This window comes from Nyctibius grandis, chromosome 8 (assembly GCF_013368605.1).
Source record: "Nyctibius grandis isolate bNycGra1 chromosome 8, bNycGra1.pri, whole genome shotgun sequence".
Lineage (NCBI taxonomy): Eukaryota > Metazoa > Chordata > Aves > Nyctibiiformes > Nyctibiidae > Nyctibius > Nyctibius grandis.
Genome location: NC_090665.1, coordinates 5,268,483 through 5,291,916, shown reverse-complemented (window position 1 = coordinate 5,291,916; position 23,434 = coordinate 5,268,483). Strand labels below are relative to the sequence as shown.

At 40.2% G+C, this 23,434-nt stretch overlaps 1 protein-coding gene across 2 annotated transcripts; it reads right to left on the bottom strand.

Annotated features, from left to right (window-relative positions):
• Window positions 1–3,980: 3,980 nt before the first annotated feature.
• Window positions 3,981–23,216, bottom strand: SKIL (SKI like proto-oncogene). Of its 2 annotated transcripts, none has more exons than XM_068406911.1 (7): window positions 23,078–23,216; window positions 20,385–22,320; window positions 15,418–15,515; window positions 13,752–13,990; window positions 13,300–13,541; window positions 11,990–12,214; window positions 3,981–9,119 (listed from the first exon to the last, which is right to left on the bottom strand). In XM_068406911.1, exons 2-7 carry the CDS (start codon window positions 21,489–21,491, stop codon window positions 8,958–8,960), a joined length of 2,073 nt encoding a protein of 690 aa, XP_068263012.1. In that variant the 5' UTR covers window positions 21,492–22,320; window positions 23,078–23,216; the 3' UTR covers window positions 3,981–8,957. The 2 variants fall into 2 exon arrangements, with proteins under 2 accessions (XP_068263012.1, XP_068263013.1); XM_068406912.1 differs by lacking the exon at window positions 23,078–23,216 and adding an exon at window positions 22,736–22,772.
• Between the last annotated feature and the right edge of the window lie 218 nt (window positions 23,217–23,434).

Here is a 23,434-nt window from a genome sequence, read left to right as displayed (position 1 = left end):
TCAGGCACTGCTGCAGGCACTCGGCTGCCTCTGCCCAGCTCCCTCCCTGGGAGGGGTTAGAGCTGCCTCCAGCCCCATAACACATGGGAGGAGCGAGCGGGGAGCCCCAACTTCTGCCAGTTCAACAAGAGAGTCGGAGGGGAAGGAGAGTGTGGAGAGGAGGAGACACAGAATTACACCCACTCCTGCTAGAAAAACAAACCAGACTGCTTTATTCAACTGCAAACAGCCTGACTATTCAAAATTTAGCATCAAGAGAGAAAAATTAAGGCAGTGTTTTCAAGCCAAAGACAAATGATCACACTGGTACCTCTTCATGGAAAGTCAGGGCAAGAAACGTGGTGGACAGAGTTACTCCAGAGGTGGAACTGATCAACTCACCAAAGCCATCAGCACGGCTGCAGTAAAAGGACAAAATCAGTCTTGGGTCTTTCCTGATGTTTTCAGTAACTGCAAAAAAAATAAAAGACCCATCACTGCATTCTCTGCTTCTGCCTGGGTTTTCAGAAGTATTAATTAACACTCCCAGAGCCTTAAATATGTTTTTAACAGCACCTTATTTCAATTTTTGAATGCTAAAGTTTAGAATGAGCAGCTTTTTACTCAGACTCATTAGCGGTGTAAATTTTTGTCTACTTGATAGAACAAGGAACAGCCCACTTCAAAACGATAAAAGAAAGGAAAAAAACAACCCAAAACTTCACAGCCTGTTCTGCATCAGGAGAAATAGGCAGGCAGGATATTTCATTTGTATTTTCACAAACACATATATGTTATCGGGTGCCAACACATCCCTAACGAAATTTCACGGCTGTGCGTCCTCCAGCGCTGCTGGTTTTGCAGAGGGTTTGGAGGGACGCGGATAGCACATGCCTGGAGAGACCACTAGTGGAGGGCTCTCCATGCTGCACACAGGAAAATGACAGGACAATGAATCTGATTCGTTCCCAGAGCTGTTAGTGAGAAAGAAATATTGGAAGCTCCACTCTAAGATTAAGGTGCCAGGACTGAAATATATCCTGCTCTTCATCCAACAGTACTTTTTCCCATTCTTTAGCAAATGAAGTGAAAAACACGAACAAGACCATCCTAAGCTTCGTTTGTTACCTGCTCCTTAGATGCAAAATTCAAGGACACGAGACCACAGTTTTGGTTTGTCAAAGCTTCATCCGAACACTGGAGTCACTACATAAATAGTTGAAAATTATCTTTGAAGAGGAGCTTTTCTAATAAATAGAAATTTAATAGTTGTCTTCACATTTGTTTTATATTGTTGGTTACTCCTTGTTTTTCTTCTGTACCTGGTTTATGGTATTTTTGGGAAGCCATGCTGCCATCGACTTTCACGCTGTGATTCCACCTTTCTGCATAGCTTATTCTTCTACTGCACCCACATCAGGTGGAGCATGCTGTTACTGATATCCAACCACCACTTTCATGTTGTCTAGGGTTCGATTCTAGATGGATTTGATCTTTCCCCAAACAATATTCCTGCTTGTTCATTATTCAGGAGATACAGTTTTTATCTCTCGAGTGAAACTAGTGTTGTTCCACTTCTTGGACCACGCAATTACATTGGACAGATCATGCGTCACCTCCTGAATTTGCAAGGGACGAGCTGACAGATGAACACGTTCCTGCTTCTCCCCTTTGCTGACTCAGTTTGCAGTTTTTCAGTCCAGTGTTTCCTCCATCTAACTTTAGAGCATTCTGTAAACACCTGATCTGTCTGCATCAAGTGTAACATACATAGCTTAATACCGCGCTTTGATTAATACCAGACATAAGGATACCAAGTCACTTTGGGATGGCTGATCCCAACCTCTGTTGTCTAACAGTACTGTCACCACACAGACCTTTGGAGTTTAAAACCCACGTATATTCCCTAATGCTAATACTTACATTTCTAACATACTTCAGAAAGTATTTCATTTTTCTTCAAAATATCAGAAAATTTCGCAACATCTTGAAATCCCGTTTCATCCCAAGGCTGAGGTTAGAAGCGTTGTACGTGGCGACAGGGCAGGCACACCCTAATGCACAAGACTTGACTTTTTTAAATGCTGCAGGATACGAATCCGAAGGCTGTGGACGCATCCTCCTGTAATTCAGTCTCCTACAGTTATGAGACCAACTCCTTCACCATAAAAGCTTCTTACACTGCCACGTCTTCCTTCACTAATACATTTGTCAGAGTGTGCAGCAGCTCAGCTGACAAGAAGTAAGTTTGACACTTCAGTAACTAGTGCTATTCAACAGGACTCGAGCTGGGGCCCACAGGGCACAGCTGGAATTATTTCATCAATGTCGATAGGGACAAGACACATTTACTATTTTGTCACTGTTATAAATAACAGTGCCAATATTTAAGTGAATTTAAGTTAATATGCTAGAAGTGAACAATGATTCACAAGATCAATAAAATGAGAAACAAAGAGGAATGACTTACCAACTATGTGCTAAATAAACTGAAACACTTAGGGCAATATTCTTAAAATTTGCCATTTTTAAAGCGAGTCCTGCACATGCACTTATCTCAGCAACAGCGCGAACACCTTAAAAATCAGTCTTTTTACCCTGTCACTCCAGCAGTTTTTCCTTGATCAGCATTGTTTCCTCTGACAAACGACACACGTTGCAATTAGTCACCCTGACACAAGCTATCAACTCCCTATGACTTTTTCCTCATACAAGTGACTCACCTTGAACTTTTTCTTTGCAGGGTTTTCAGCCCGGTGACTTCTCCCTCACTTGGAAATACAGCAGTATAAAAATATAACATCGGCTGCAGAAATAAACAGGGTTAACTCTTTTAACTGGTACAGCTAATTGTTCATTTTCTTCCATACTAAAGGCTGAGCTGATCAAAATACTACTGATTTCATCTTCATCCTTGTTCGTACGGCTCATTTCTCTCTTCAGCTGTAAAATACAGGCAAGTGCATGGCAGCATTAAGAGTTTGCAATAACCTGAAGCATAATCAGGATTCCCTATATGCAAAAGCAGTACCTTAAAGCCAGGACAAAGCATTTTTGCTCTGATGTGAGGGGAAGGAAAAATATCTGAGTGTGTGTACGGCACTGCACTTACTTACCTGTCAAAAAACCCCAAACCCTCAGTATGAATAACACCGCCCAGAAAATCTCCAAACTATTATTTGCAATACAAATTATGTTTTTCTACTACAATCTAGATTTTTTTAAAGTGACCAACAGAACATAGCCTATCGTTGTAAGAGGGGGAAGCTCAACCTAAATGGAATACCCATTCATACATAGCTTACAGAAACAGCTCCCTCTCTTCTTCTTGCCTCCGTCCTCTCTCTTCTATTTGGACTTTTCTGCTATTTAAGCTCCCTGATGGTAGACAAAAATGTTAAGCAACGTAATCATGAGATTTACAGAAACGAAGAACTCCTGAGAGTCACTGTAGGGCATGTTTTCCATCTGCAAATAAAGTATAATTCTAATTTCTGATTTTTAACTTTTTATAAATCTCAGCATTTTATACGGTGGTGTGACTTTTACCTTGCTCATTACTCAGCTGTTAAGGAGAGGTGTGAACAACTCAAACATTGCTTGAGTAGCAAGCACAGCAACAAAAGCTGTGCACCAGAGAACACACCAAATACACAAGCAGTTGCATTTACACGTATAAATACCAAATTTACGTCAAGATACATAGAAATCTTAGCGCCAATATTTTCACAGAGCCCTGAGAGTTTTAGAAAATGGGCTCATGGTGAGGGAGGGCTATTGATCTTGTAGATTTTGCTAAAAATGCCCTTTAGAAAACTGGGGACCTGCTGCAGGCGGTGGGAGTTCTGCTAACAAGTTTCAGTGTAATCAGGTTTTAATTCACTGTCATCAAAGCAAGGAAGACTGTCCTCCTTAGGAAAACACCGTTGTTAAACATCTTCCAAAAGTCAAGTTTAGAAATCAGTGCTCAAAAATACCACAAGGACAAGTGTTCTGCCATTACAGTTCTTTATTTGTTTTTGAATCCACAATCTATACAGGTATTTACAGGGCATGAAAATGGATAACAGCACAAAATACAATTGAGGTATAAGCTCAGAGCACAGTATGTCATGTTTCAATAAATATAATTCAAAATTTGTAAACTAAGTGACCAGATAGATGCATCTTGTTTACTAAAACCATATAAAATATCTGTTAAATCTCACGTGAGGTAGAGGACAGTTTTGTGTGTCATGTAATGCAACCACAGCAACTCTAACGATACAACTGTACATCATTGGCAAAGTAATAAAAATTGTTGAATGCACCGACCGTTTTTCACAGGCTTTTACTGTGGTTCCAGAAGAGCCATTCAACCTGTTGCCTCGAGCTAACGCAGACTCTGTCGTTTTGCAGCTACTTTCTGTAATTCGAGATAATTATACTGGCATGTCAACATCAATAAATACTTTTGAGTTTTGAGTATGAAAACAGAAAAAGAGATTTTGTCAATCACAGAAAGCAACATAATGGCAACACAATATTTTAGACCAACTTCTTATTATTTCCTAGAATTAGTTTAGATACAGTACAGCTGTGCTTTCCTTTAAGTGAGGTATCTATATTCGAAGAAAAAAAATTCAATCGATATTGTTACATTTAATCAATTTTCAAATAGCAAAATTTCATATCATTTGTTTGCTGTGCTTGATGAAGTGCTTAAAACTCAGTTTTCAAGCATTTTCCAACTGAACCACTAACCCTGATAAAACCAATTTTCTAAGTAATGGAGACACACTACAAAATTGTTGTGCAATTTGTAATAACTGCTTTCACAAAAGCTAAAAAATGGTTGTCTTTTTGAAACAGAAATATGCAACAAACAGAAAATTCTACAAGCTTTCTGTAATGAAAACTGGCGAATACTCACACTACAAATGTAATGAGCAAAAAGAAACTTGAGATTTGCAGCTTTCTGCTGCTTACTAGTGACAGCTTCAATAAAATTACTGAACTATTGCAAGCACAGATTAACAGGTAGGTGTAATTACTTCTTTTGGTGACTTCACCATGTTATAGAAAACTCAGTTGTGTGGATTAATTACACAAATTAAGTGCAGAAAAAATACAAAGTTGTTATCTTTACTGACAGTCAAAATATATACTCTACAAACAAGTGAATTCTAGGAAGCTGACCATGACAGCATTTCAAGGCCAACTTCATGACTAATGCTAGGAAAGTTTTCCAAAAATTTCATAACACATTCTAGCTATCCCCTCCCCTGATATAAAATAAGAATGTATGAATAAAACACTGTGACTTCTAAAATATGGGCCAAGCCTTATTTTTTCAGGCCACCTGTAGCTTTATGTTCCCACTCAACTTTTCCTACTTCACTAATTGCATTATGCCTTTACTATATACAAATGATTTTACACCTAAGCTATCAATATATTAAATATAGAATAAAATTAGTTTAAGAATGTAAAACATAACTACATTTATCTAAATACTCAAACTAAAGTATATGCTTTACAAAAACTAAAACACAGACTCAGTTAAGTTTGGAGATTTAGACAAAAATCTCTTTCGTCTACGGATACGTGGCTACACGGCGAATGAGGGTGCTTTCAGACTGCCAAAGTGACAAGAGTTTTACTCTCTAAGCTCTTTCATTTTCTTGTTGGTTAAAGTACACAAAGCATGTGAAAGTTCTCTTTTAAAAAAGTATAGGAGGAAACTAGATATTCACCTCAAATCCTACTTACTTTGTTCCAAAAGGTGCACTACGCAACTTTGATCTTGGTCTAGGTGTTTAATAATGCAACTTTGAAAATTATGGACAATTTTAGGATTTTTTTCCTACAGGCTTCATGTCACAATCATCTGGGAAAATGCCTTCCTGCCTGAAAGATCAGCAAGCACTAACTGAAGGCAAAACAAATAATAATACATAAAATGAGCACGCTGTGACTAAAAGTGAGGACCTAATGACAGAATAAGTTTCTACCATGAAGTGTGCACATAAGTGAGGGCCCTTAAGTGTGCATTCCAAGTTCCTATATTAGGCTGTCAAATAAACCATTCAATATTATTAGCATAAGGTAGTGAAAAAAGGTCAACATATATTTGTTCTAGAACTTATACATTATTATTTACAATTTACTAAAAAACTATCTTTCCAAGACTGTGAACACACAAAATCTATGGCACATTTATGTATACATTATTACTTAAAATCAGTATAAAATTAAGTCTACACGTATGAAAATTATTTATGGTATGTAAAGAGCCTGAAAGTAATATTTAAGAATTTTAAGAGGATTACAATAATTTAAAACGCATTCTAACTTTATATTAACTAAATGGAATATTTACAAAGCTACTTTTAAAGTCATTTTAATAAATGTTCCATTAGCTTTGTCAGCCAGATGTTTTAAAACAATCAGGAGGCCTTACCTGCAGCTAGAATTGCTAAAACTTCACATAGCTGCTTGAGTTCTTGCAACAGTGAAAATATTAGTACAAACTATGGCCACCAGCATTTTTAAATAGTCTACAGCATAAGCCAGTAAAGAGCTGGTTGAGAGATGGCTGAAGCACTGGCCAAGGCAGAGGAACCCAGGCTATACCAGGGCAGCAAAAGGGGAAATGTGAGCAGAAGTTACATAACATAGACAAGACCTGAATGAAAATGGAATATACAGTATTCTAATACAATAATCCCATGAGAATTCCATACATTCAACGGCTAAGCTATAAATACTGTAAATTAGTTACTGCAGCTGTATTAAACGAGTCTGCATGGCCTTATCTACGCTGACGATCGAACAAGTCTGGTTCAAAACACTGATACTGAAAAGCAACTAGAAACGATCTCTTTTGATCCTCTGATAATACCCCAATGAAACTTTTCAGTTTCCCAGGACAGCATTTTCTTACTTGCCCATCTAGCTCATCCAACGCAGATTCTGTCAATCAAGTTGGACTACTTCAAGCTCCATTCCCCAATAATCACACTTTTATCAACATTCTTGCCTGCTCTCCCTATAGCCATGGTTTTGGTGGCTGTTATAATAAAACAGTCGGTGTGTTTTTAAAGCAAGTGCTACACACACAACCAGAATCATTTATACTCAACACCTTTCCTTCCAAACCATCACTACGCTGCAAAGACAGGCTTTTTTCTTTTCTTTTTTCTTTAAAGTAATAATTTGGAGATGGGAGGTGAAGAAAGGAAAAATGTGATCTGGTTCTCTTTTCTGATTGACACTGACAAAGAAAATTGTTTGATATTTTTTCATCTAAACTGCTTTAATCGTCAGTGTAAATATGACACAGAGTCCATAAACAAAATTATACATAGCTACAAAAGAATCATCCTATGACTCCATGACATTTAATTTACCACCTTATTCTCATTCAATTTAAAGATACGTGCAATTTTATCTTTCTCTGTGATATTCGCTCCTGTTATATCACCAAAAGAGAAACAAAAAAGAACTCAGAAGTTTTCACTTTTACCAGTTCAGGAAAAAAAAAAAAGAATCAATGTAGGCTTTTACTAGTGGTTTCATCCAGAATTAAATGAATTATTATGAGAATAACAAACCTAAGCACCTCAAGAACAGAAGCTAAAGCACAGGTTAAAATTATGTAGTGACACACTAGAACTACTAAAATATTCCTAGTCACTGACACCATCAGCTGACATCTGTCAGCTCTATCAAACTTTCTGGAGAGAAGTGCACAAAAGTATTTCTTCATCCACCTTTGTAGTCATGCGTTTCATCCACTAGGAACCAGACTTCTGAAGTACTGAAACATCATATATACACAAAACAGTAATTCTGTACAATTCCACATTTTCAAATGTTATAGCTTAACAAACATGCTGTATTTCTTAATTCATGGTAGCATTACCATGCCATTCAAATACCGAGACTATCAAAATGATTTTCAAAGTGCCGTGTCTCAGATTTTTATTTTTTAAGCTATTACCGCAATGTCAGTTAAGGCCTGTTCTATGTAATGAAAGAAAAATCCACAAGCTGGCAAAAAGCTCAAAGTGGGGAGGCTTAGGGTACTAAAGAAACGAATACATATTTTTTAATAAATATTATTTTTCTTGAAAGCATTAGCATCTGAAAACCAGTTAAGTCAAGCTTTCTCGGTTTCCAGAAGGAAAAGCCCCACCTTTAAGCCTTTTATTAACGTTTCTTTCATACCTACTATGTAGAAGAAAACAAAAGAAAATATGCAAATCTTTAATTCCCAAAGATTCTATTGCAATTGTAAATTTTTAATCTACAAAAAACCCTAATGTTTTCTTCTTCCAGCATGGCAAGCAAATGCTGGCTCTAAAACTCTTTAGATTGATAACCAGTCGTTAAACAGAAAATACTGAAAAGATCAGCTTGACTTCACACAATGAAATGATGGGAAAAATTCATGCTGGTAAATCACTTTTGATGATCAATCATCTATCATCATGGCAATTTTGAGTATTACCTTACAGATTAAAAGCTGCCTTTACTCTCCCCTGTTCAAGAACACAATTCTCACTGAAACCCAAACTATTTTTGACCTTGAAGAATTCAGAATGTTTTCAATGTACTTCTATAACTGGATGTGCAATTGATAGCAAAATAAAGATCACCACATATATTTTAACAGACGATGTTAAAAGGTATAGAGTCCTCAAGACTGCATTAGAAACAGACAGAAACTGGTCACCCTAAGAGTTTCCTATTTTATATTGTTTGAGAAAAACACCAGTACAAATAAATGCAGATTTTCATTGGTTAGGAAAATCTAAAAATGTATAACTATCTGTCTCTATTTATTTATATATATGTATATCTTCATCTGGCCTTGTCTGGGAAATAGAAATCTGTAGAGAATACTTTTCCTTATAACACAGAAACGGCTTGCAATTCATTAAAAACTAAAAAACCCTGTTTGAAGGACGCAGTCACACTTCCTCTTCCAATTTCTATTTTCCTTTTCCATTTTTTGAAGACTTCAAGATCTGTAGCTTCAATTCCTTTATCATCATCTCTAACTTTTCCCTTGCCTCTCGTTCTTGTCTCAGTTCATCTTGAAGCTCTTGTCTATCTGCCTCTGCATGATCCAATCTCTGTCTCAATTCTGCTAGCTGTAAAATAGAGAGAAGAGACAGAGAGGCAGAGCAAATTTTAGCAAACTTATTTGTAAACATGAACCATTCATTTCAAGATGCCACTGATGACCACCTTTTCCATCAGATAAAAATATTTCAGTTCACCAGTATTTATCAGTTCATCTTCTACAGTTATCAAGAATTATGCAGTTACCTACTACACCATTAGCAAATGACATCGATATGCAAATTTGCATAAACATCATACTATAATAAAAAAATGGGAAAGTCTAATTTTTAAATACATATAAATTGTAGTTATATGAACTGTCACACTAGATCATTTCAATAATACATATAATCTGTGAGGAAAACCGTGATGATGTCTGCATCAGACATTTCACAAATCCCAGAATAAAGAGTACTTTTAGATTTCCCACGTTCATTTTTCTTATCTGACAAAATATTACTTCTTTATTTCAAAGCCTGAATGCATTTCAAACAAGCAAAACCACCAACACTGTTTTCTGATACTCTTTAGTATAAATTAAACAACTACCAGAAATGAGATTCAGAGTGTCTTGAACATAACTGCCTGTGCATTTATGTCTGTGTTCCAATATAAACATGAGTCCACCCAAAATTTTCTGTGAAATATTTTGTGTTTAAACACAGAAATTAAATAAATTTTTCACCTTTGGAGTACAGTAAAACTCAGACGCTGGAGTGTCATCAAACTTACTTACTGTGAGATCTGGTAAAGTCTGATAAATTTTTCAACTGTAGGAAAGTTATTGTCAAATTGCTTGTATGTATACTACCAGCAGTTAAAACACGGAGGAGGCTGGAAATCAGTCATATTCTCTACCTTTGATTTAAGGGGTTATTTCTTACTAAAAGACCTCACTGAATCTAAAAAAAAATATGTGCCTTTATAATAACAGGTATCTATCTGATCGAAGTCATCACTAAGCATACATCTCTCTGAAGATGAGGAAGACAACTCAGGAGAATGAAAGAAGCAGGAGCATGCAGGATCACTGGTGTTCGCCAGGTGCTATAAAATGTCCTGGGCAAAGGAACTGCTGTGCTGATTTCAGAGAAACACCACATTCAGCAGACCTTCATCTCCACGTGTATACTCGGAAATATCTGAATGGTTCTTAGTCTAACCAGAAACATTTAAGCAGTTCTTAGACAGCAATATTTTGTTTGCAAATTAATGCAAGTCTTCTGACTCCACTACTGTCATTAAGTGAACTGGTGCAGTATGATAAAGCCCATTACCTGCATGTTGCAGCATGTACTACATAAGTGCGTCTCTGGCTGAGTTGTGATTCCCAGCTCTAAGGAAAGGTTCCAGCACTGGCTATGCTGCCCTATTGTGATTGACAGGGTAAAGAAACAATTAAACTAGACAATTCAATAAAGAATCCAAGAGGAGGGAGAAGACACTTAGTGCATCTTCAGGCAGGCCTAGAAATAACAGACATTTAAACGAGTCCCAAATCCCAAATTATTAATTTTGTTCAATGTACCAAGAGGGTTCCTCCCAGTCCACAGTTCCCAGAAAGAAAGGGCAGCCTGGGCAACTACTTCAAGAAGATGCTGCATTAAGACTTTTTTTAAATGCTGTATACACAGCTTGGGGAATTCACCTGTCTAACTTGGGTACTTCTGATAACTGCTTGGAACCTAGGGTCCAAAATCTATTGTAAGACATGATACATGGAGAAAAAGGTTCAAATTATACGTTGCGAATGGCTCTACCACACAGGTAATAACAGAGTAGACTTTCACACAAGGAATGTATTTAAGTTTTCAAAATCTAACTTCAAAAGAAAGAATCAACCAATCTGCTTGGGGAACAATCTATGGTTTTTACCCTCTGAAGAAAGTAAGCTACACCAGCCATATAAAACATGCTATACATGATTATCTTCATAAATTAAAACATGTTGTTACTTGCAGTAATAGGGCTTGTACCAGATGTTTAGTAGATCAGGCCTTAGTCAGAGAGGATTATTTCTGGCAGCAAAGGCTAGGAATCTGTGGAGTGGGATGTCATGAAATTAAATTCATGAGAAGGATTTACGATGCTAGTCTCTGCCCTACTCCCCAAAAATACCAAAACCTGTCTCTCAAGTACTGCCTGTTTCTTAGTTTGAGACACTCAGAACAGGAAATACATACAGCTATGATCAAATGAGCACAAAGCTTTACTGAGCTTAAGTTTGTTTGCTTTAGAAAAAGCTGTGAAGATTAGTTTCCTGTGACACAGTACAAAATACATCAATATACATTTAATCATAACTGCAACTGATTTTGAAAAGGGGCATTCTAAGGCTCCCTTTGGCATCAACTGGATTTTTCCCACTGGAATGACATGAATAACTTCCAACATGAGGAAAACGACAGTAAAAGTTAAAAAGAAAGAAAAAATATCTCCATAGGTTTTGACATATGAACCCAACAGGCAGGAGTGGAAGACAAAAATACAATTTTCATTTCCAAGGGAACTCTTGCTTTGATAGAGCACAGAAGGGGGCTCACAGAAGATTCCACCACCAAGGAAAAGAAAAAGCAGCAAGGTATGCTACTGACGTGACACAAATGTGGTTGAGAGGTTTGAAATTTTTTTTTTTACATAAAAGGAAGAAAAATATTAATAGCTTATTTTTATAACTAACACTTGACAGGTGAAGTGTTTCTGTAAGTTGCATTCTACCTCAGTTTCGATCAGGGGACAGGGAAATAAATATGGCTGTCACTGTGACCTATTTTGGTATTAGCCTGTGGTATCAGAACAGATGGAAAAGATGAAACTTACAGGTGGCTGAGCAACAGCTTCACAGTTTCCTGATACACTAAATACGGTTTGTTTGAAACAAAGTTCCCCTTCTCACCTGTGCTGCATATTCAGCTTCTTTGTCTTTTTCTAAATTGGAGTCACAGCTACACTTTTGCTTCATCACTTGGTCCAGTTTCTTCTCCAAGTCTCTCTGCTCAAAATAAAATGCTTCCATTCTTTGAGCATGCTCTGTTTGCAAACATTCAAGTTCTTTTTGTAAATTCTGCTGCTCTTCAGTTAACTCCTTCATAGCTTTAGAGTTGCTTAACATTTCCACTTCCTGTCAAGAAAAAACAGGATTACATACACCTTGGTTCTAAGACCAGAAAAGTAAAGAACTGAACTTAAACGTGTATCTGGAAACAAGAGGCCAAAAAGAGCACATTTATCTACTGATAACAATAGCCTGATAATAGTATTTGTCTACTTATCAATGGTAGCCTTGAATTCTGTAGCATTGCAATATAAAGAAATTATTTATACTTTCAAGTATGCGAAGCTTCCAGAATCAGATTCACAACCTCCAGCAGTGAACCTCAGAAAGCAGCAGCACTGATTTGCTAAAATATACTCTGAAGATGAAAGAAGTTTATTATCAGAAAACAGAATAAATGTGTTTGATTTCTTTTTCCACTAGCATTTTGGTATTTTTTACAGTTTTGATTTTTTTTTTATCTACAAGGTTTACCTCCAAGAGCAGAACAACTTAAAAAGCGGCAGCTCTAGGGCCCTATCTGAGCTCATAGATTCTGAGCTTAACGTTAAATAAAATAAAATACAAAATTAGGTCTGGTCTATGAATGTAAGAAGCACTGACAGTATTTATCTTCATGCAGGAAACAGAAATGAGGCAAAATCACAAGTGAACACCAGCTTCTAATGTCATCCATTATTAAAAAAGGCTAATAAAATCCCCCTAAAAACAAGGGCTTATCCAATAGAAATAGGAAGGTGGCATTCTTTTTTACACAGGGCAGTGATAAGACCATTCCTAGAATACTCATGTCCGCATCCTTAAATTCCTGAAAACTGAGAAGTTTTAGAGGACTTAAACTGTATTTGCCAAAATACTTAAATGTTTGGGAAACATTTTAAAGTGAAAGAAGTAGTTTCCATTTGGATAAAATAAAAGAAGCTTGAACACAGCAGTTGCAAACTGAAAAGACACCAATTATTAGTGGATTCGAACCTAATGAGCATAAGGGGTATCAAAAATTTGGTGTCTGTATTCAAGCTGGGGGGAAAATGATCTGTGCGTTTTGGTATTTCTAAATGAATGTCATCTGTGATATTGATTCTCAAACCAACAAGCTAACATCTGTTTTCTGATGACAAAAGCGAAATGCACTCGGACTGGCACTGTACCATTTGAAGCTGCTGTTTCCTCCGCAAAATAGTATTTAGTTTTTCTTGCTGTTTGATGTAGGTTTTCATTACTTCTTCCATGATCCTTCCCTTGTCATCTTCACAACTGATGTCCTTCATGAGAGTGGGGGACAAGGTTCGCACATCGTTACCTACTCCAACACGGCTAGAGTCTCTAGTGATTTTGGAAGAAATACGTTCAGATTTTCCACCTCTTGCAGAACGAGTTGACACAGGTGGATCTGTAGAGAAAAGAAGAACACAGCATAATAATCACAGAAAATTAAACTTCCAGAGTGAAAAAAATGCAAAGAAAACTGAAGATTATAAAAAGGTCAAAAGAATCTTTGGAAAACTGAAATGACATCACAAAATAATAGCCTGGTGTAGAGCTTTCCAAAATTGTATGGTGCAAACATCGAAAAGACTTCAAGGTAATTTTCACTACTCACCCAAACGTTTATGCTGCTCCACACCAGTTTTCAAGTCAATTTTTTCCTGTTCTTCAAGAGAAAGCTCTGGATAGGAGACAGCTTTTTTGTGCTTTCCGCTACTGAGCTTCTTCTCTGACTGTCCAGGTGAGGATTTAACTACCTCTGAAGGTTTGACTGCTGTTTTCGCAACATCCTTATATTGTGATGCAAGAGATACATTTGGGGCAACCACTTTATCACACATATAAAGGTAGTAACTGAAATAGTAAAACAGTAAAATTAAGAATGAACGGTAAGGCATAATAAATGACAACTGGTGGAGAGCAGTAAGTTTAATTTAACGTGATTTCAAACTGTAAAAGTTTCAGTGAAAAATAAGCATGTCCTTTATAAATTTTTCCTATGCAAAAGGAAATTCTAATGACCTACTTAATATTTACTGAGTAGATTATCTAGATAAGGTTTTGAGGCTATCAAACAAGAGGATTTTTCAAACATGGCTGATTAAAAAAATCATAGAAAATCATATGAAGTTTTCATTTAAATGCAAAGACTGAAATTAGAATGCCACTGAATCCAGACTCTCCAGCATTTTCATAATCAATATTAGCAATGGAGGATGAGGGAAGTGATCAGTTAGTGGGAATGAGCGTATCACTCTTTAAACAGCAAAGCTGTGTACTGACAATGCTGGGGCATGTCTGAGACCAATGCTGGGCCTTCTTGACCACATGTACTGAGCAATCCATCTGGATTTTCACAGCTCCTGGACTCCTGGGAGCATCCTTCTGTACCGCTCTAGCCTAGCCGCTCAGCTTTTGTCTAGTACAGAGGGAAAAGAGTGCCAGCTGTGTTAAGGTCAGTGCCAAGATAATCAGTGCCACCATGCTGGAGTTAACACTGCTGTCTTCAGCACCTTCCTTTCTCCTAGTTCTGAAGGAAGAAGCCAACAGAAACAGCAAACCGAGGGCCCATCACAGAAGTTGCACCATTCGCGTGTTTGCGTGGGAACTAGTCTGATGCGTGCGTGCTGCTCTGACGCATGCTGCTAGCCAAGAGAGTCTGATCTCCCCCATATACGGTAAATGCATAACCACACGGGGATGAGGGTAAGAGGTATGTCGAGAAAAACTGTTTCCCTCATTGATGCAGATGACAAAGCGTGTACTGTGTTAAGGAAATGGACTTGGTTTCGAAAGCCAGAAAACTGATCAACAGACAATTCAGCCGCAGTCATTGTTCCAGTGTGGAAGAAAGCCTTCAAACACCGTTTACAAGTCTTTTTTGAAAGGAAATTAAGTTGCTCTCACGGTAAATAGGCCCTATGCAGCTTTCCATATGCGTGTATTAGATTATAATACGAAAGATTAAAAATTACCTTCTGTCGTTTCTACTCTGAAAAGGGAAATTGTAATTACATTTCAATTGTATTGCCTACTGAAGAACACTCAGATCACAGCTTGAGTGCTGTACCAAAAACCACTCATAAGCAGTTCATTAATATTTACACTAAGAAATGCACAAAAAGTTAGGGTTCAATTATTCCTGTGTGATCGCTTAGAGTTCTCCTAACAGTTCAGGTTGCAAGTACATTTTTTTCAGTTTGAATTATCTTTAAATAGCCAAAAGTATTTAAATACTTGTACACACAGTGCTTATAGTTCTGCACAGGAAACTCAGTTACCTGGGATGGAAAAAGGAGGGTGGCTGAGGATCAGTTTCTGCTTCTTGCTTTATAACTGGATACCACTGCGATAATTCCAGGCTCTGCTGTGAATCTCCCTAAAGAAAAGAAAATAAATTGGTAATTTGAAGATGGGTACATGTTATTTACATTTTAATAAACGTTCCTCAGTGGAATGGCATTGACACCATTAATACATACACACCAGAGAAACTGGGGTACTGGAAAATGGAGTGTTTGGCAGAGATGCAAGCCACAGAAGTTTCTTCAATCTCCAATTTCCCATTGCAAAGTAGCAACAAAATTAAAAGAAAATCTCTTTACAAACCTATATAAAAGCTCTGCTGAGTTTCCAGAACTCTGCCAGAGGCATGCTACAAATGTTTGCAAGAAACAGAAAGCAGAAACTAGGACTCCCGAAAGCTTGTGGGAGCTTTTTGCAATAAAGTATCCACACCAGAGTAAGCACCTGCCAGATACTTTTATTACAAAATAAAACTTGTGAATAAAATGGAACAGTTACTGGTATTCCAGAGACAGAACTTTCTTCAATTGTCACGAATTTTTATTACAGAAGTGGGCAAAGCTGCTGAGGTAACATGACAACTCCATTCCCCTTGCAGTAACAAACAAAATTAATTCAGGTGCATCAGAATACATAATCTTAAAAAAACTTCTGTGCATTTTCTATTTGGATAGCAATTCTTGTTCTGTTTGTCTCAAGAAATATTTTTGGAATTAGTCTTTAGTCAAAGTTACTGTTGATACTTCGTGCTCCACTATTAATCTCAAGTGAAAGGTGTCTCGTCACATGTTTCAACAAGACTCATAGCTATGAAATTGGTTCTTAATTTCATTGTATTAAGATAGCCTTGGGAAGCGGGTTTTTTGGGTAAGGAGCAGTTGGTTGACCCCAGCCATCAGCCGAGCATCCATGCAGCCACTCCCTCACCACCACCTGCAGCGGGTGGGGACAAAAGCAAGAAAGCTCCTGGGTCAAGATAAAGACAGTTTAATAGGTGAAGGAAAGACCAAAAAAAAAAAACCAAGTAAAGCAAAGGATACTGCTCACTGCCTCCCACAGGCACGCTGATGCCCAGCCAGTTTCCAAACAACGTCTACCTCAGATGCCAAAACCCCCTTTCTTCTCCTTCTACCCCAGTTTTAATTGCTGAGCATGACAACACAAAGTACGAAGTATCTCTTTGGCCCCTGCCAGTCTCTTGCCCACCCCCAGCCTACTCGCTGCAGGGGCTGAGTACAGAACAGAGAAAGCACTGACACTGCCCAAGCACTGTTCAGCAGCAGCCAAAACACTGGTGTGCTACCAACATTGGTTTAGCCACAAATCCGAAGCACAGCACGATACAGGCTGCTATGAAGAAAGTTAACACCATTCCCGTTGCTCATTTTAAAAAAAAAAAGCCTATAAAGCTAAAAAAAACATCCTACTGTACCAAAAGCTTCATCTAGCATTCTAACATCTTCACAATTTCTTGTGTACAAGAGATATTATCAAAAAAGTTTGTATTCACACACCCTGAAATAAACTGTCAGAGAACTTCATCTCCTGCAGTCAAGAGAGTACCCAATTACACACGTGTGGCTTGTACCAAGGTCTGCAGAATCAAATGCCACTTGACCATGACAGAGACCAAATCCCATCCACAATACTCCGGTCAAAACTTCCTGCCCACTAAATTCAGTTTTAGCAATTAAACTGAAATTTAACTCCACCCCTGCCATTCCTCAAAGCAGTTCCAGCACAGGCAGAAAGGAGGGAGGGCACAAGGAAGCTAAGCTCCAGATAGTAAATTCATAATCAAGCCTTTACACAATAAAGATCTGAAATACCACAAATAATCTCTAGAAGAACGGCCTCATCCTGACACTTGTCAAGTTTTTTCTACTTATTCAGATCATTCTAATAATTTAAATCATACACATATATTCTTCTACTTACTAGTAGAACTAGTGTACTTAGCTAGTACACAGTAATCCAATTTTAACTTCTGATTCACATCTTGTCCATGTTTTAGGACTCACATTTTAACATGTCTATACATTTATAAATGGAATTATATATTTTCAAGTATTTTCAAGTATTTTCAAGTTATTAGGTCAGATTTTTACATTCCCACCTATTTCAAATGGAAACTAACTTACTGTCTACCCATTAGTGTGCATTTTGCAAATGAATTACATAACATGCAGTCAGATTTTTACTTAGGAAAGAAAATGAAAGGTAATTGTAAATAAACATGAAGTCTTTTTCTAACATGATTCACCCCTCATCATCCAGGTTAATAAAATAGAGATAAAGCACCTACTTCAATATATACATGTGTATTTCGTTACCTAACAACTGTTTAGTTTAGATGCTCTTAAATAATTCTATAAACAAAATATATCCAAGTAAACTTAAATTGAATGACTTCTACCTAAACTGTTTGGAAGGGCTACATGAAAAAGATGTCTTATTCTTCTTCTAAAGCTACTTGTACTAAGCTGTTGTTTAAGAAAAAAAAATATAAATAAGTAGTGGTTTCAGCCTAATCATTAAGCCAGTCGTTTTAGCAGAGACGGGATCTATGAGAATACCCAGAAGAAATGTTAACTCTCTACATTGGGAGCTTTTCCTCACGCGTGGTGATGAACTCAAGGAATCGGTCTGGGAAGCAAGACAAAGCTCTAGTGCAGAGCGATTGTCAGAAAGTGTCGCAAAGTCAAAGGGAGTGAGGAGCTGACAGCAGAGATCAGCAGAGACTCGGCAACAGCTGCTCCCGTGAAGAGCAGGTGGATGTTACACCGCAGTCTAGAACTCAACAGAAAATGAGAAACCCGGTGACAAATATACAGCTTAGAGCTTTCTCATTAGCACAAAGAACAGAAGGAATTAACCTTGTGAGTACAGTATTGTCTGCTCTTAAAATACTGACCACAAAAGCATATTTGCACTGTGAGGCGAGTAAACTCAGAGTGAAATGCTAAGGAGAAAGGCAACGCACAGGATCTAAGATGCGCCAAAGACTACTGGATTTAATTAATAATTTATTATTACTGGATGGAAAAAGACCTAGCCAAGGGCAACTGTTCTTCCTGGGCCCTCCAAGATAACCTCAAAGATGTGCTGGCACTTCTCAGGAGCAACTCAGCAAAGGTGGTAAGAAGGCGACAGAACAGCAAACAGAACATCCTGCAGATTTCCCCAGGAGAGTAAGAAAAGAGAATGTCTACGCGTCGTACCTAATACCGCCCTCACACCACAGAAATGAGGGAGAGAAAAGGCTACTGAAGGAGCACGAGCTTCCCCAGGACAAGGAAGCAGAGGCTGTGCTCCCACACTCCCCCATTAAACTCTTCTGATCTTTTGTATTTCCCAGATGAATATCCATGAGACAAAAAAAAAGAACCCTCCCCCACCATTTTATCTTTGTTCAAGTTTTCAGTGTTTCCTCTCTCATCCTGATTTCATATGCTGCTTCGCAACAAAGAACTATACAGGTCTGCAAACTCCAAGAAGTTTTTGTATTTCATTTGCACCCGTCCAACACAAATTACTGTCACTACTAAGTTCAGCTGTTTTTTTCATCTGTACACATGAAACTGAAAGATCTCACGGTCTGAAATCTGCTACTGTGAAAAGGGAAGCAGTATTATAGGGATGAATACGGAAGACTATTTCCACTGATGCAGCCAATGTACTATAGTTTATTACCTACACCGGCATGGCAAGGATAAAGACTGCCATGTCTTTATCAGATGAAAAGCTAAGTCTCCTTGCTGTGAACTTACCCGCATCTTCAACTAATTCATCACGTGGAAGCATGCCATATTGCAGACTTTCATGGAAATTTTCTGCTAAAATCCCTTACCGTAGTCTGGCACAACTAAAAAATACCTGTTACTACAGTAAGCCTTTCTGCAGCACTAACTTTTCAGAAGTTTTATGCTGAAAGGTGTCAACTTACAGCACACCTTTTTGGGCTCAACCATCTGGGCTGCTCTTCCTGCTACTTTGAAATCCACCACAAAACGTCAAACAGGCAAAATGGATAGATAATCAAACCAGCAGCCATCAAACAGACATATAAATGCCAAACACACTGAAAAGAAACACAGTGGTGGGGCAGGAACCATTAAAAAATTGCTCAAGTTTAAATTATACCCCGAAAATTGTACATTCTATGAATGGAAACATCTATGATGTTCAGTATTTATCTGATGTTTGTCTTATTATTTAAAGTAGAAGCTTTCTAAGGGAAAAATAAGCTCTGTATTTTTGAACCACAGCGCAGACTTGCAGCAGTATTTTAGGAAAAAACACAACATCTATTATTAACCATTGTCAAGATACCGGCCTACAGCTCATTACTTGGGCTGCTTAAAAACCCCTCTTTTTGGCATATTTCTCTGTACAAGCGGTTTAGACAGAAACCTATTGCTGAACAAGCAGACTTTGGGCTTCTAAACAGCAACTTATCAAGGCATGCAAAGTCATGAGATGGCTGGTTAGCAAGCCAGCTCACCACACACTGCACGTGTGTGTGCTGGAGCAAAAATAACAAATGAAAAATTCATTTGTAATACTTGATTTTCAAGCTCCTTTCTGCTTTGCTCAGCTGCTGCAACACACGCTGCAGAAAACATACTCAAAGGTCAAATGGGAGAATGAAAATTTCCACAACAGCTTTGAATTTTCCAGAGACTGCATACTTTAGAACAGAACAAGAACCAACAAAGCCAAACCAGCTCGAATGAAGTTACTTACAGCCCAGAGAAGGAAGAAATTACCGCACCTTTTAATGAGAAATGTATTTCCATGGTGAAGCTCTCTCACAAATTTAGCTTAGGCTTGATTTGACAAGCGCTCCCATTTACAAAAGGCAAGCAAGGCGCTTCCAAAACAAGTATTTACATGTGAGCAGAAAGAGATTTGGGAGTTTTACAAGAGTAGGTGAACTTACTTTGGACCGAGTTCTTTTCTGATTTTTCTTGCTAAATTTCTCCTTCATTTCCTCCAAGAGATGCTTCAGCTCCCGCTCCTCCGACGTTCCTAAGTATTTTTGGTTAATATGCAGGTAGCAGTGCCACTTGGCCGATTCAAATCCCCAGTGGCAGGTCCTCTTGTCTGGGGATCTGTGTGAATGCATCACGAACGTCTGGGGCGAGAACATCCCATAGCACTCCAAACACTGGATACACGGGTCATCTGGCGCAAGGTAGAACTGAGGTGCAAACAACCCCTGGCACTTGCCCAGGCATTCATGCTCTACTTCAAAGGCACTGCCAGTCTCTTTCAGTTGGGCCAAGGTGTTCTTACCGGGGAGAAAACCGCCACTTTGCGGAAAAGTGCGAGGACGTAGTAAAGCGTTGCATAGTCTCTGAGCATCAGTCAGCGTAATTAGCCCACAGGACGGAGCATTAAATGGAAGAATTCCCAAAACCTTCAGGATATGAAGCTGGTCGGAAGTGCACCTTGAGCAGTATATATACAGCTCGTCACACACCGTATTGATCTGTTGCAATGAAAAGTCTCGGAGAACTGAATTCAACACTTGAGGCAGGCAAAGTCTTTTTTCTCCTCCAACTTTAAAACAAGAGATAGATTCCCCCTCCAGCAGAGTCTGGGTGAGCTCTGTGGAGCTGTCCGGAGGAATGAGCAGCGGACCAGAAAGTATTTGCGGCGACGGAAGAGGCAGGAAGACAGTGGGTGACATGCTTTCCTGGGAATAGCGAGCTGAAAAGGCTGCCGGTCCACCCAGTGAACTCTGGCTGCTCAAGTGGAACTGTGCCAACGTGTGCTTCAGACCTGGATTTAAATTCAAAGGCTCAGATAGAGAAGCGCTGTTTGGCTTGGCGGTTTCCCCATCAGCCTCCACAGAAGTTTCGTCATATTCGTCCAAGTTTTCCTTCTTTATTGTTGGCAATTTATTTACTACAACTCGTACTTTGCTATCTACATGCATTTCTGTCATTGCTTTTTTTAATGGAGGACTCCCATCCTCTTGGATCCCGCTCCTTTTTTGGTCTGAAACTAGACCTAGAGGGAAGTTTATTTGTGGGCTTTCCATTGCTCAGCACCAGAACTTTAATTAAGTCTGTCTTGAATGTGCATTTTCCTGCTTGTTCATACAAAAAACAATTTCAAGTGATCTTGATTACCTCAGGTACACCAAGTTTTGCATTCCTTTCAGTAAAATGTTACTTCTTCAACCTCCAACAGTAAAAACTGTAACACGTTTCGCATGTAATACCATAAATTTGATAATGCGAGAGGTTAGACAAATTTTTCTTTTATAGTTATTTGTTCAATTTTCTAATATAAAAAGCCCACAGCAATATGTATACAAAAGGATTTTCTTCATACCCCACCCACTATTTTACACACTACTCTTGTTCAGCAATTTAATAAAAAACGATGCATTGATGCAAGTGAGTCCATCCTTGATCATTTTTTTCCTTTAAAAAATATACTGTCTTTTCAAATAAGTCTCTATTTAAATATTAAAATAGAAAAATCGTCTCAGTTTGAAGAACGTTGATCTTAACGCAACCAGTCCAAAAACCTAGTTTAAGTTCTATGAAAATTTTATTCAGCACTTTCAGTCCTCGGAGATCAAACACAACCGTAAGGGCTTGCTTTATTGTGCTGCCAACTTTATGATTTCACCACCGCTGTGCGAGTTACTACGGCAGTTCACAAATAAATCCCCAAATTAAAGGCTGATCCAGATCGCCGGCAAAAACTGAACGTCCCTAGAGAGTCACCTTCCGCACAGATGTCACTGGTGTGTGTCGGGATTTTCCCACCCCGGGTTATTCGCGACAGAGGCAAGATCCAGGCCAGCGGCTAAACCCATGTCTAGCGCTCACGGAGCTCTGCCAGCCTTTCCAGACAGCCTGTGAGAAGAGGAGGAGGTCAGCCATCGGCAATCCCCAAAGCGGAGTTTGCCGTGTCGATGAGGGACACGTTTCCCGGTCAATGAGGCAACCCGGGCGCGCCGAGCGCTGCCCCCTCACGCCGCCAGCCCCGCCGCGGGCCCCGGCAGACGGGGGAAGCCGGCGGCAGCAGACGGCTCCCCCCGCGCCGCACGCACCGCCCGGCGGGCCGCGGGCGGGCAGCGCAGGCCGGGGGCGGCCCCGGCGCGGCTCCCACCCCCCCACCCAGGCAGGCGGGGGTCACCGGAGAGCGGCGGGCCGCTTCCCCCCCCCCCTCCCCCGGGAACCGGCCCCTCGCCCCGCAGCCCCTTCCCGGAAGGGCCCGGGACGCCGCATCCCGCCGCTCGCACCCTCCTCCCCCCGCGCCGTGACTCACCTCGCCCCGCCGGCACCGCTCCGGGCACGGCTCACCCCTCCCCCGCCCCTCCCGCCTCCCCGGGGGCGCAGCCCGCCCCACGCCGCTGCTCCCGTCCCTCCTCGTCCCCCTTCTCCCCGCCACCCCCGCGCTACGCCCGCCCGCCCGCACCCCCCCCTCCCGCAGCCCGCCGCCGCTCCCCCCGGCGACGACGCGCCCCTCCCCCCGGCTCAGCCCCATCCCCCTCAGGCGCTCCCGCCCCTCTCCACGGCGGGGCCGGCCGCGCCCCCTCCCTCACAAGCCCCCTCCGCCCCCCACCCCCGGTAATCCCCCCCCCCCGGTAACTCCCCCCCGGCTCCTCACCCGGCGCCGCAGGGGCTCCGTCAGCCCGGGGAGCGGAACAGGCGCCGCGCACGCACCGCCCACCCGTGACCTCACTGCGGAGACGGCGGCGGCGGAGACGGAGACAGCCCGGAGACGGCGGCGGCGGCGGCGCGCGGGCACGAACCCGCCGGCGGCGCGCGTCGCCCCCGCCCCCTCCCGCCACTGCCGCCGCCGCAGCCCCGCCCACTGTCTGGGGCAGCGGCGGGAGCGGCCGCCCCTCCCCCGCCCGCCGCCGCCGCCTCAGCGCCGGGAAACGCTCCCCCCGCCCCGACAGGAAAAGGGGGAGAAAAAATTAAAACCCACAGAAAAAAAAATAAAAAGTGTTATTTCTGCTCG

Excerpts from the sequence above, each read along its gene's own strand:
- SKIL (XM_068406911.1), bottom strand. The coding sequence starts at position 21,491 with ATGGAAAGCCCACAAATAAACTTCCCTCTAGGTCTAGTTTCAGACCAA. Across the intron at positions 12,215-13,299 it reads GGAAACAGCAGCTTCAAATG|GAAGTGGAAATGTTAAGCAA; the intron begins GTACAGTGCCAG and ends TTTTCTTGACAG. Across the intron at positions 9,120-11,989 it reads AAGCTGAATATGCAGCACAG|CTAGCAGAATTGAGACAGAG; the intron begins GTGAGAAGGGGA and ends TCTATTTTACAG.